The following is a 12,754-nucleotide window of genomic DNA, read 5'->3' as shown; positions in this document are numbered from 1 at the left end:
TTTTTAATCTCCTAGTGCCTAGCAGAGTGCCTGGCACATTTGTTTGCTGAATGAGAGAACGAGTAGTGACATTTCATATCAAATGATGCATTATTATTTACAAAGTGACTTATTTCCCATGCATGAACTCATCCTCATAACTACCCCTACTTTACCCCTGGAAGGTAGGCAAGACCATTTTACCGATGAGGTCACATAGCTGTAGGTTGGAGCAGTGACTTTCAGACTCTAAATTCATTGGCATTTATATATAGGTGTCAGATTGAGACTGCCCTTTCTAAAGTACTCTATCAAAGGACTAAGAGACATGAATAGAGATTCAGATGTTGACCTCAGATTTAGGAACAAAATGCAGAAATCACAAATGTCCATCTGATTGGTCTCTCAACGATGGCATTATTTTCTCCTATTTGCTAATCACTGCAAGGCATATAGGTTTTTAATTACATTATGAGTTACATAGAATGGAATTTAGGGTCCAGATGGGTAAACTGGTGAATCCCCATGTAATTTGTAGTAGCTATTTCCTGATACAGATTTGATAAATAACACTGTTGTATGTAATACAGTTTTGGTAATTTCAGGTAAGTTGATTGTAGCTTTATGGCCCTGGGTCTTCAAGGAAACACATGTTCAAGCATTCTCACTGCTTAATGAGATCCTTGTTCCTGTTGAACTTCTGTGACCTTATTGGAAATCAATGATTGCTTTTGTTCTTCAAAATGTAATGTTGAGGAGACCTAGATGAAATCACTCTACAAAATGCACTGAGATTGCAGGATGTGGGGAGTGTGCTGTAATTAAAATGAATTATTCTGCTTGGAGGTACAGCATATTTTAGCTCTGTGTGCATATTGTGCATAAGGGAATTTCTCTGTGCAGAATTATTTTCTCCCAACAATTCTCATGATCACAGCACTCCTGGTAGCAGGTGTCACTTAACTCCTGGGGAGCAGCTTGTCCAAAGCAAGGGAAGGGGGCTTTCCTTTCCTCGCAACTGTTGCTATGGGGGGCGTGGCTTCGGAGCCCTGCGAGGACGCATTCGGCGGCTCCCTCCCCCCATCCTCGTAGACTACACTTCCCGTGATGCTCGAGGGTGGTCTCCGTGGTGACGCACTTAGTGTCCGCGGAGGGAGGACGAGGACGGGGGCGGTGGCTGCGAAGGGGGGCCCGTGCTCTCCCCGTTTCCCCTACTCTCGCTCAGGCAGCTGCCGCCGCCGCTGCCGCTGCCGCCATGTTGGTTTGAGAGGCTATGACAGGAGGCGGCTGCGGCGTGTGGGATTGAAAAGTGGAGAAGGAGGAGGAGGAGAAACAAAGCTCTGAGAGGAAACCATTCCCGGGCTGAGCAGAGGGAGGACCCGGCCTCTTCCGGGGACCAGCCGAAGTCGGCGTCGCCCGGAGCTCGCGAGGCCGGGGAGGGGAGGGGAAGGCGGAGACCGGGGAGGCGGCGGCGGGGGAGGCGGAGGCAGAAGAGGAGCGCCGAGGAGCCGGAGACGATGCGCCCCGACCCGCGCTGCTGCCCGGAGGCGCCCGCGGCCTGAGCCCAGAGGGGCTGTGGAGTGTCCCGGCCGGCCGCGAGCACCCCGCGCTGTCGGTCCCCCGTCCCGGTCTTTCGCTTTGGCTCCCAACTAGTTAAATGCCCTTGAGCGCGGGTTTCCGCGGCCCGGCTCTTCGCCCCGGCGGCGCGAGTTGAGCCGTTCACCCGCGCGGGCGCCCGGAGAGCGGCTCGGCAGGGTCCGCGGCCAGCGTCCGGCCACCGCTCGGCCGCCACTCACGGCTCACGCGTCGATGTGTAGCTACATAGTTATCTATGTACATCCACGCTGGGGCATTTTTCTCCTGCTTGATGAGGACTTGACTCGGGAGCGAGTGTGAATCATTGCCGGGGCTGGGAAAGGAGGAAGGCGGATTTAACCCCCTCCCACCCCTCTTCATGTCCGTGTGTCACTCGGCTCGGTCCACCTGGCGCGGCCGGTCCTGGGGCGGCTGCTGCTGCTGCTGACGACGACGACAGGGGCTGCCTCTGCTGTCCCGGGAGTTTCTTCCTGCTCCGTCCACACAGCTCCTGGGGATTGTTCCTCTTCGCACCAGAACCTCGGCCTGACCGGCACTTTGGCTCCGAAATAACTTATTTTTGGGAGAGAAAGCACATCACGAACCAGTCAAAATCGTGAAGGCTTATTTCTGTAGCTTGAAGACCTCTACTGTTTTTTCTTTGTTTTTTGTTTTTTGTTTTCCGTAAATATCTGGGTATACATCAAACGGCAAGATGTCCAGTAATGTCCCGGCGGATATGGTAAGTGACGGATAAGTTATGACACTCTGATTTACCTGTGGTTTCCAATCTTATTTAATCGGAAAGACGGCAGGCGTGGGGCGAAGATTTGCTGGGGACTGTGGAAAAGCCACCGTGCTGAGCGATTTGGAGAAGTTGGAGCTTCTGGTTTCCCCCTTTTAGAAAGTAGTGCTTTTAATATAGGTTCTCTCATTTGGTCGTGTTTTCTAAATCATTGAAGACAGTGGAGAAGTAGGGAAATGTATCATGGTAGCTTGAGGGGACAAAACATCGCTCTCTTTGCTAGAAGCCTCCGAACACTAGTATTTTAACGTTTCTGAAAACGTCAGTGACAGTGGGCAGAGCTGAGGACGGGTGTCCCTACGAGAGAATAGGTAAGGAAACGGGAATCTTGCTTTATGACACAGACAAGATCATCAGTGCAGTAGGGACGAACTTGATATTTTTCAAGAACAGAGATGCACATCTCTTCAAGAAAAAGTATGTTAGAATTTGCCGTGAGCTTTCTGAAATGTCAGAATACGGATGGCAACAGAAATATTAAGATATTTTGGGATTTTCACAAACGTAGGCTGACCCTGTATTGGTACTTACTGTGAATATTCCAGGGCTTTTTAATGGCAAATATTTATTAGTAGTAGATTCCATATTAGACATAAAGCTAAGGAAACGTAGTATTGAGCCTCAATCACGATAACTGAGTGTTGAGAGCTTGAAACAAAAAGTACTGTTGTGTATTGACGCCTTTCTTTTTGTTTTGTTCATAAAGGCTGAGGTTGTGAGTCTGTTGATTGACAGTAACCGTGTAACCTTACAGTGCTGGGGGCTTGGTTTGTGTGAGTGTGAAGTTACACTTTGCAGTCCTAAGGACAAACATAATGCAGTTAATTAACAGGAAGAGGAATAATCTTGTTTATGAAAGTATTGAAGTTAATGTAGTTGTGCTCACATATGTTAACATTTGAGTGTTTGTGTATTCAGTGGAAACAAATTCAACATTGCTGATGATTAAATTTTATTTTTTAATTTTAATTTTTTTTTTATTTTTTGAGACGGAGTTTTGCTCTTGTTGCCCAGGCTGGAGTGCAATGGCGCGATCTTGGCTCACTGCAACCTCTTCCTCCCGGGTTCAAGCGATTCTCCTGCCTCAGCCTCCCAAGTAGCTGGGATTACAGGCGCCCACCACCACGCCCGGCTAATTTTTTTTTTTTTTTTTTTGGTGGAGACAGGGTTTCACCATGTTGGCCAGGCTGGCCTCAAACTCCTGACCTCAGATGATCCACCCATCTTGGCCTCCCAAAGTGCTGGGATTACAGGCGTGAGCCACTGCACCCGGCCTGCTGATGATTAAATTTTAAAACGCCAGATGTTTCTATAGGAGCAAAGCTCATAAACAGATTTTATAATAAAAATTAAATGATTCTAAATGGCTTATTTTGACCTTGGTTTAAAGGCATTTTGCTCTTGTTTAATTTCCCATTTAATGCAAAGGAAACACAGTGTTATGTCTCTTGGGTGGCCACATAACAGCTTTACACTCTCCTTCCTGAGTCCTAAAACTCGTGCGTTGTCCTTTTAGTTTTCGCTTCTCTTCTGGTGTGCACACATGAAATAGCCTCCTGCCTGGTTAAGGACGGTTGGACAAGGTTTCCTCCATACCACTCTTGAAGTTGCCGGGAGCGGTCTCTAGACAGAGCTGGGAAACGCTATTTCCCTTGTTTGATGAGTGATCTGTGGGTTCATCGCCTCGAGCAAAGATTTGCTCTCTCGAAAGCCTCCATTTTATATCATCAAGCACAGTGCAAGATAGGTTAACCTTAAGTACCATCTATTCTCTCACAGAAGTTGGAATGAAATAGATGTGTGTTATTAAAACAGTGCCACTACTTCCTTTAGGTCCAGTGAAGAAAAGCTGTAATGTGCGTAGCATCAGTCACAGATTGAGATGATTTGGGAAATACAGTTTCCAAGTCAGAGAGAGGTTTGGAGGCTGATGTTAGGATCAGAGGACTGGGAAGTAGGAGCAGGGTTTTATTAATATCTGCAATTATAAAATATAGCAGTTTATCTGTTTTAGACTGTATGTTAAGGCCTTGAGGATTCTGTGGTGCTTTGAGATCCTTTGATTAAAGGTGATATGCAAGGGCAAAGCAGTATTATGTAATAAACATATAATGCCCTGATGATGCTATTTCAGAGTGGGTACTAAGGTACAGCACAGTTTGATTGTTCTGAGTATTTTTTTTATGTCTTGTTCTCTACTGTTCAACTGGTTAGAGGTTAAGATTTTTTTCTTTGTGAAAGTCTTTTAAACGTTCATTTATTACTTTACTTTGCATTTTTGCTTAAGAAGTCTATCATTTGCTATATGCCTAGAATTCTCAACTTTTTGAAATATAACATGACAAATATTGGTTAGAAGTTGTCGATTAAATGCTTCATAATTATTAAACTCTTCATACCATTAATTGACAGTTGATTTTCGTTTACATTCATGACAGAACAATTTACCGCTCCAAACCTTGAAGAGCTCCTCTCACCACTCCCACGGCAAAGCTAATGACATATATCCCTTGTAGCATAACTCTGAATTGATCAGGATATGTACTGTTACAATCCGCTAAACTTGCATTTATGAATAAACACATTTTTGCTAGATGCAGTAAAATGTTAATTAAGCTTTCTCCTAGTTGACAGTATGTGCTATTTAGAAACAAATGTTACACTTTTACTTTTTGGTGGTGGTATCATTTCTATTGAAGTCAATCTTTTATATGTTAATGGTACTTGTCAGTTGTATAGGAAAATCCTGTTGGGGAGATGGGATAGGGGTGGTGAAGTTACAATCTCTGTCATGTTTCCAATAGAGATAATTTATTCTCGAGCTACAATAGTTGCTAAATCAATTGATGTTTTTGGTAAAGTCTTTATGGCCATGATTATGACTCACTTTAAAATAGATTTTTCAGCTTTGGTTTTTGTTTTGTAGATAGAACTCACATTTAAAATTTATTTTTAAACATTCAATAATTTTTTGTGTTTAGCATAAGGGCTCTCATTTTTAATAATCCAAATGTCAATTTTTTGGATGAGGGAGTGGCACCCCTACTGAATGGATTTGCTGTACCCTTTAAAACATAATTTGTAGTTGGTACTTTTACTACATTCTGTAATATATATGTCCTATAAATATAAATATATTTACTTGAAATGTTGGTTTTTCTTTGCTAAGAGTGATTGAGTTTGAACTAGATTTGATAACATCTTAGTGTAGTAACTTATTTTTAAAGAAATCTGAAAATACGTGAACAGAGTATCATTATAATATATTGTATTTAAATGATGTATTTATTTATTTATTTTTCAGCCAAGATCATAGTTCATGATGCGGCAATATTCATTGTTTATAGTTGCAGTGTGACTTATGTGAACCACTGTAGGATTTTTGCAAGAAAATATTCACTGCCTGTGTTAGTAGTAAGACCTAAGACTGGGCAGCAGTGGTAATTTTGTTTTCTGGATTGGTAAAGTTATCAAGAAATACATTCTTGTTTTTATAAGAGTATTGTATACAACATTTAGGCTACTATTTAGAGCTTTGGACTAAAATTATACTTTATAATATCTATTACATTGAAAACTTTAAGAGAGAAATTGACAGTGTGAGAATAATGGCAGAGCAATTTTGTGATTCAAAACATTTTAGTTGATAAAACAAAGAAAAGCCCCGTATCTTTAACAACTGTTAATGTAAAAATGGTAGCAGATAACAACAATTTGTAATAGGAGTTGAATGAGATAATGACAATTCAAGTTTTTTCCAGTATATTTTATGTGCTTAATGAATATTTTTATTATAATTTTTGTTGTATCACTTCCATTCATGTAAGAATTATTGGAGCCCTCTTGTGGACAGGAAATTACTAAAATATATTTCCTTTCAAAGTGAACTTTTATCACTTTTCCAAGTTAAAGTAAAATGTCATATGTTGAATATACCAGGAGAAAATGCCATGAAAGAAAAAGGTCCAGAAAATAGAAAGTTTTTAACATTGAGAAAAGTATACTGAGATTTAATGCCCAAGGACTTTTTTCTCTTTACTTACAGCTCCTTTTTATTTTTCTTTCTCTTCCTGATGAGTCTCATTTCAGGTTTAAGTTGAAGGGTTTTATAAAGCCAAAGGGTAGATAAGTACTGTTTACGTATATGTGTTACTTGAATAGCTTAATAAATAATATATTAAGAATTGAATGTTTCTCTAAATTTTTACTTGAATGTATCTCATATTTGGTATTTTGAATTAGACATTTTTATTAAGAAAATGGATGACATTGTTTCCCTCAGTTTTGAATTAACTTCTTTCTACCTGCCCCAGCTTGTGTCTGAAATGGTCTTTAGTTCATTTTAGGCCACAGTGATCTTTCCTTCGTGTAAACCACTTTCCTTTAGTGCTTTTGACATTCCTCTTACACAGGTATCAAATGTCTGTGGATATAGTATAACTTTCATTTCACCTCTGATAGTTTTTAGACATTCAGAAATTGTTGAGTGACTTTCTTGACTCACAAAGTATTACTGTCTTTGTTACTTATGGAAAAAGTAAATACTGTTCCGTAGTAATAGCGGTACTAAATATGAAGTCTATAATGTCTGCTTCTGTTATCACTTGAAATATGAAAACTATATTTGTAGTATTAAAGCTTGAATTTATTTTAAATTAGTGGATAAAATACTGATGGTGCTATTAGTTTTCATAATATACAACAGTAAATGTGTTTTAGGAGACTGAAGCATATACTTAGTAAATGTGCTCTTTAATTTTCTAAGTCATCTTATTCTGGGAGGGGAAAATGAAAAGTGACTGTAGAATTCATGGTAACCTGGAAACCTTGGGTAATAAGTCATTCTGAACCAGTAAATTTTCTGAATACTTGGAGGTTGAGTGTTAAAATAGCCCATTCTAACAATGTTGGATTACCATTGTATTTGCTTAAATGAAATATACTATGCATAAGTTAACTTATTTTTGGCAACTTAAGAGCTATGATTTGAATAATGTTGCTTGCATTTAATCAGTGTTTATTGGGTACCTGTCTGTGTAATATAGTAGTAGTATTAATAGGTACAAGCTATAACTATAATATCCTCAGCACCTAATATAGATTGTGAAGCTTTATGCGCCTTCACTAGATCAGTAATTTACAAAGTGAGATGAAGCAAGTCGATTTTGAGAAGTAAATATGAGAACGTCTATTTGTTTATTCTGTGCCCCAAAAGGGAAAAGGATTGAGCTTTTCTATTCGTACTATATGAATTGGCTGTGGGGTTTTCCTAGGTCCACCTGCATTCAGGTAGTCGCTGAGAGTGTGGTTTGCTGAGGGAAGATGTGTGAATTCTGTAATGTAGATGCCAGCAACAGCATCATGAGTTTCTCAGAGTTTTTCCAGTTTTTCTGTTATATAGTCCCTTTTAAAATACTTTTTTAAAAGAAGAATCTATGATACTTTGTGTTGAGATGGGGAACAGAGGTTTGCTGTCAAAGCATTTAAAAGAATTGTAGAACTCAAAGATTAATCACACATTTTTATTAGATGAGTATTCTATATGCTGTTCTTATCCGTGATGACAAGAGGCTACCAAAAATAAAAATTTAGCAGATATTTTTAGGAAAACAATCCTAAATTGTCACTTGAAGGCAAAATCGACATTTTAAATAGTAAGTGAGAAAGTACCTGCTTTTCAAAAGAAACAAGTGTTGGAGAACATTTTGAAAGCGTGTTGAGGTATTTCCTATCTGTTGAAAATCTTCCTTACAATCAATTTTAATTGACTTTGGACCATTTATTGGAAAGCCAAACATTTTGATTTGTAAAAATACCTTATTGCAGTCAGGAAAAAGAAAATTTTAATAACATTGACAACAGGTAGCTGACTTTAAATAAAAATGTTTGCGTATTTGGTGATAGAATGGAAAAGTAATATGATTTAGAAAATTAGTAAGTGACATGTTCTTCTATATAGATCTCATCTTTGTAAGATAAGTTTTTCAGATATGACTTATGACAACTCTTAAAACCAAGTGTCAGAATACATTGAACTTCACAAATGAAGAAACTAAGATTTTAAAAAATAGAGATATATTTAATAATAATGCTCACTTAATATGTTAATAATAGCATTTTTAGTGATTGAAAGATTAAAATGAATTAATATTTAAAATAGTTGATAGTTAAAATAGTAAAAAGTAAAACAAAATTTTGATCTTTTAACTTCTGTTTTTAGTATGTATTTTATACTATATGTATGTTTATAAATGAAAACACATATACTGTAGATACGTGCCTCAAGTATTTTATGTTTGGGATTTTCAATCAAAAAAATGTAGAAGCCACTGCATTAGATGACTAAAGATTTCTGAACATTTTAACTTCTTGTGTTTGATAGTTACAAGTTTTCTGTCTCCTGCCTTGTTGAGCAGCTGTTTTTTCCTGTGATCAGTGTGTCTACTTATTCCTAACCATTTACAGTTGCTGGTTTTAATTTGCTATGGGTGTGGAAACCATATTTCCAAAGTTTATTAAAAATAATATGTGTTTAAAATGAACAAATGGTGTCTGAGTAGAATTTTAGGAGTTACCTCACAGTCAAGTGTATGATCTTTTATTTCATGGGCTTGATCATATCTGTTTTGGTTGCTTAGAATTCTCTTTTTTGGGGGGCTAATTTTCTGGCTGTTAGCTGTGTTTTGCAGATATGCAGTTTCTTGATAGTGAAGAACTGGTTACGTGATAAAAAATAAAATTACACTTATAACTTTACTTTGAGCTCGTAGAGGAGAGAGAACTAATATTTGTTGTGTACTTGCTAATACCAGGCAGATGCTTGGCGTTTTACATTATAGCATTTAATTTAATCCTTACAGTCACCCTGGATAAATATAGTTGGTATATAAAGAAACTCTTAATACCCACCAGGTGAAGACCACCAGGAATGCATCTGTGGTGAAACAAATTAGGTTGACTGTTTTGCAGCTAGGAAGAGCATATGCCAGATACCGCCAAGTATCAGTAAAAGAGAATGGGAGGGCTGGGCTCACGCCTGTAATCCCAGCATTTTGGGAAGCCGAGGTGGGCGGATCACTTGAGGTCAGGAGTTCGAGATCACCCAGACCAACATGATGAAACCCCCATCTCTACTAAAAATACAAAAATTAGCTGAGCATGGTGGCAGGAGCCTGTAATCGCAGCTACTCCGGAGGCTGAGGCAGGAGAATCACTTGAACCCAGGAAGTGGAGGTTGCAGTGAGCAGAGGTTGAAGTGAGCTGAGATTGTGCCACTGCACTCCAGCCTGGGCGACAGAGTGAGACTCTGTCTCCAAAAAACAAAAAAGAAAAGAAAGAATGGGAGGACTTTTCAGTAGGGTTTGGGCTGTGCTGGAAGCAGGGACTCCTGAATTGAATGCTATCATACATCAAGTGGAGGTGGGTTAGTTATTGGGTCTTTCAGCAGTCTTTGTTTAGGAGACAGGATAAATGAAGGGGACTTGGAAAGTCATTGGTGAGAAAACATGATCACTTACAGAATAGGAGATTGTTGGTCATTTTGGAGCTGCGGTGTGGCTATAGGAAAAACTTTCTACCTGTTGGTCTTCTCTGTATCTTTCAGATATCACAGTCTGGTCATCAACCGAGCTCATTTTTACTTTCTCACAGCCTAGGTTCAGAGAGGGTAAGGAATTTGTTTGCGATCACATAGCGAGGAAGAAGTTGAGCTAAAATAGGAATTTGAGTCTGGTGGCAATAGTGATAAACATCTACACCCCCTCTCCACAACCATAACTGAGCAAACATCGCTGAATCCCTCAGGCACACTACCCTAAGAATGCCTTAGGTTCCTTCCCAATACCTTGTTCCAGGGAGTCCCTGCTGATTGGTCTGAGCTAGCATGGTAGAAATGAAACCTATTTTATGAAACCGATTTTATGTATCTTTGTAATATACTATGTAACCTCTGGATTGGAATGATTTTAATTAAGGTTGCTTGTCTTACTAATTGGTAAAATTAAAGGGAGTTTCCTTTAAACTTGTAGGAACTTTGAGTCTTCTTGTGTATGTATTTGTTACACAGTGGATTTTTCTTAAAAAGTACCACTTTGAATGCTTTATATATGTAACAAATAGATTGACTTGTAAAGGATTTAGTGCTTTCGGGGCATTTTGTTTTGTCTTCATGCTTTTAACTGCATATATATATGTAGAAAGAGAGAGATTCTGTATTGGTTGGTCAAATCAAGTAGCATTTTTGGTCTAAGTAAATATATATTTGGGCAATTTTCTGACTAGGTTTTGAGAAGAAAATGTTCTTTCTGCTGAAGAAAATTGTTGAAGTTTGACATTAACATTTTTTGTTTATGTACTTAAGATGGCAATTTATTGTGTCTAGACAAAATGTTCTTATGATATGTTTTTCTTTACTTTCATATAAAATTAGTGTTTTTCTTTGCCTTAGAAATAGTCTTGCTTTTGTATCCTGCTATTTTCATTTAGTCATGTTAAATCAAGTTTAGCCTAAAGCTACCTCCTTACATATTTTAAGCTCAGCCTACATTGAACATATATCTGTGCAAATAAGTATAGAACCATATTATAATTTTGAACTGATTATGATAGATGTATATAAATTACTTAGCTAATTCCATATTCATGAGCATTTAGAAGCTATTACAAACAAAGACATACTGGATATTCTTAAGCGTATCTCTGTGCCTTGTCTGATTATTACCTTAGGACAAAACCCTTAGTAATGTAGTTGCTCTGTCAAAAGATAAGTGTTAGTTTTGGGACGGGTGGGAAAGAGAAGGATATATATTTCCTGCATCCTTGAATTTCTGGATAAACCTAGCTTTTAATTATACATTACTCAAATGGTATATGCTAGATAATACTTCATTTATAATTTTTTTTGTTCACGAAAAACATTGGCTAGCAATTTTAATTTCTTGTAAAGTATTTGACAGATTTAGGTATCAAGGTTATGCTGACGTCATAAAATGAGTTGGGAAATGCTTTTTAATTCTCTGGAAGAATTTGTGAGGATTGATTTTATTTCATCCACAAATGTTTGAAATAATTCACTGGTGAAGCCATCTGGAATTTTCTGGTGAAGATTATTGATTCTATTTCTTCAATACATAAAAAGCTATTCTTATTTTCTATTTGTCAGTTTTGATAAGTTTTGCTTTTTAAGGGATTTGTCCATTTTGTCTGAATTTTCCAGTTCAGCTTACGGTTTTTTTTTTGTATGTGCATATCCTTTTATAATTGTTTTGATATTTGTAGTGTCTATGATCTCTCCTTTTCAAAATCTGCTTATTGGCAATTTGGGTCTCTTTGTACTCAGTCTTTTCAGAGTCCATTTTCAAATTGAATGTTGTTTTTAGGTTTTTACTAATTTCTGCCTTTACCTTTATTTCTTCTACTTAAAAATGTTAATTTTCTGTACTTTTTAAAGTTTTCTGATATGGGTACCTAAGTCATTAATTTTCAGCTTATTTATTTATTTTTTTTATTTTTTTTTATTTTTTTATTTTTTTTGAGACAGAGTCTCGCTGTGTCGCCCAGGCTGGAGTGCAATGGCGTGATCTAGGCTCACTGCAAGCTCCGCCCTCTGGGTTCACGCCATTCTCCTGCCTCAGCCTCCCGAGTAGGTGGGACTACAGGTGCCCGCCACCACGCCTGGCTAATTTTTTGTATTTTTAGTAGAGACGGGGTTTCACCGTGTTAGCCAGGATGGTCTCTATCTTCTGTCCCCGTGATCCGCCCACCTCGGCCTCCCAAAGTGCTGGGATTATAGGCGTGAACCACTGTGCCCGGCCTATTTTTAAACATCTTTTTAAGAGATGGGGGTCTCGCTGTGTTGCCCAAGTTGGTTTCTGAACTCCTTCGTTCAACTGCTCCTTCCTCCTCAGCCTCCCGAGTAGCTGGGAATACAGTTGTGCAGACCACTGTGCCTGGCTCCTTTGTGGGTTTTTTTGGAATATTTTTGGAATTTAAAAAATGTATATGAAATTCCCTCTAAATGCAACTTAGATGGATCTTACAAGTTTGATATATATTATTTTTATTATCATTCAATAAAGCATATTCTAAATTTTCCCTTGTGCTCTCAGCATTTGGGGATTTTCTAGCTATATTTTTGTTATTGATATCTAGTTCGGTATCTGTTGTGGTCTGGAATCATTCTATGCTTGTGGGTGATTTGTTGACACTTGCTTTATGGTCAGTTTTAGAAAATTGAGGACAGTGTGCCATAGACAGCAATTAAGTTTATTAATCATGTTCAATCTGTTGTATCACTACTGAATTTTTTTTTGTCTTTTTTAAATCACTCAATTGAGAAACTTCTGTTAAAATTGCCACATATATAAGGATTTGTCTATATGTTTTTAGTTCTCTCAA

The 12,754-nt window shown here is 38.2% G+C and overlaps 2 protein-coding genes across 2 annotated transcripts in view; one reads left to right on the top strand and one right to left on the bottom strand.

Moving 5' to 3' along the window:
• Nucleotides 1-1,103: 1,103 nt before the first annotated feature.
• Nucleotides 1,104-2,187, bottom strand: LOC112610748. Its single transcript, XM_025364219.1, has 2 exons — nt 1,747-2,187; nt 1,104-1,666 (listed from the first exon to the last, which is right to left on the bottom strand). The coding sequence occupies exons 1-2, from the start codon at nt 1,933-1,935 to the stop codon at nt 1,118-1,120; spliced, it is 738 nt and encodes a 245-aa protein (XP_025220004.1). The 5' UTR covers nt 1,936-2,187; the 3' UTR covers nt 1,104-1,117.
• The window catches only part of UBL3 (ubiquitin like 3), a 78,519-nt gene continuing 66,894 nt past the window's right edge, over nt 1,130-12,754 (top strand). Inside the window, exon 1 of the mRNA XM_025364221.1 lies at nt 1,130-2,296. Coding sequence (XP_025220006.1) covers nt 2,270-2,296 — 27 coding nt within the window. The 5' untranslated portion in view covers nt 1,130-2,269. The remainder of the gene's footprint in view (nt 2,297-12,754) is intronic.

Source organism: Theropithecus gelada, chromosome 17 (assembly GCF_003255815.1).
Source record: "Theropithecus gelada isolate Dixy chromosome 17, Tgel_1.0, whole genome shotgun sequence".
NCBI lineage: Eukaryota > Metazoa > Chordata > Mammalia > Primates > Cercopithecidae > Theropithecus > Theropithecus gelada.
This window is presented reverse-complemented; position numbering and strand designations above follow the sequence as displayed.

Coding starts and splice junctions, on each gene's coding strand:
- LOC112610748 (XM_025364219.1), bottom strand. CDS start 1,935: ATGAAGAGGGGTGGGAGGGGGTTAAATCCGCCTTCCTCCTTTCCCAGC. Junction 1,667..1,746: donor GGCCGAGCGGTGGCCGGACG/CTGGCCGCGGAC, acceptor GGGGCGAAGAGC/CGGGCCGCGGAAACCCGCGC.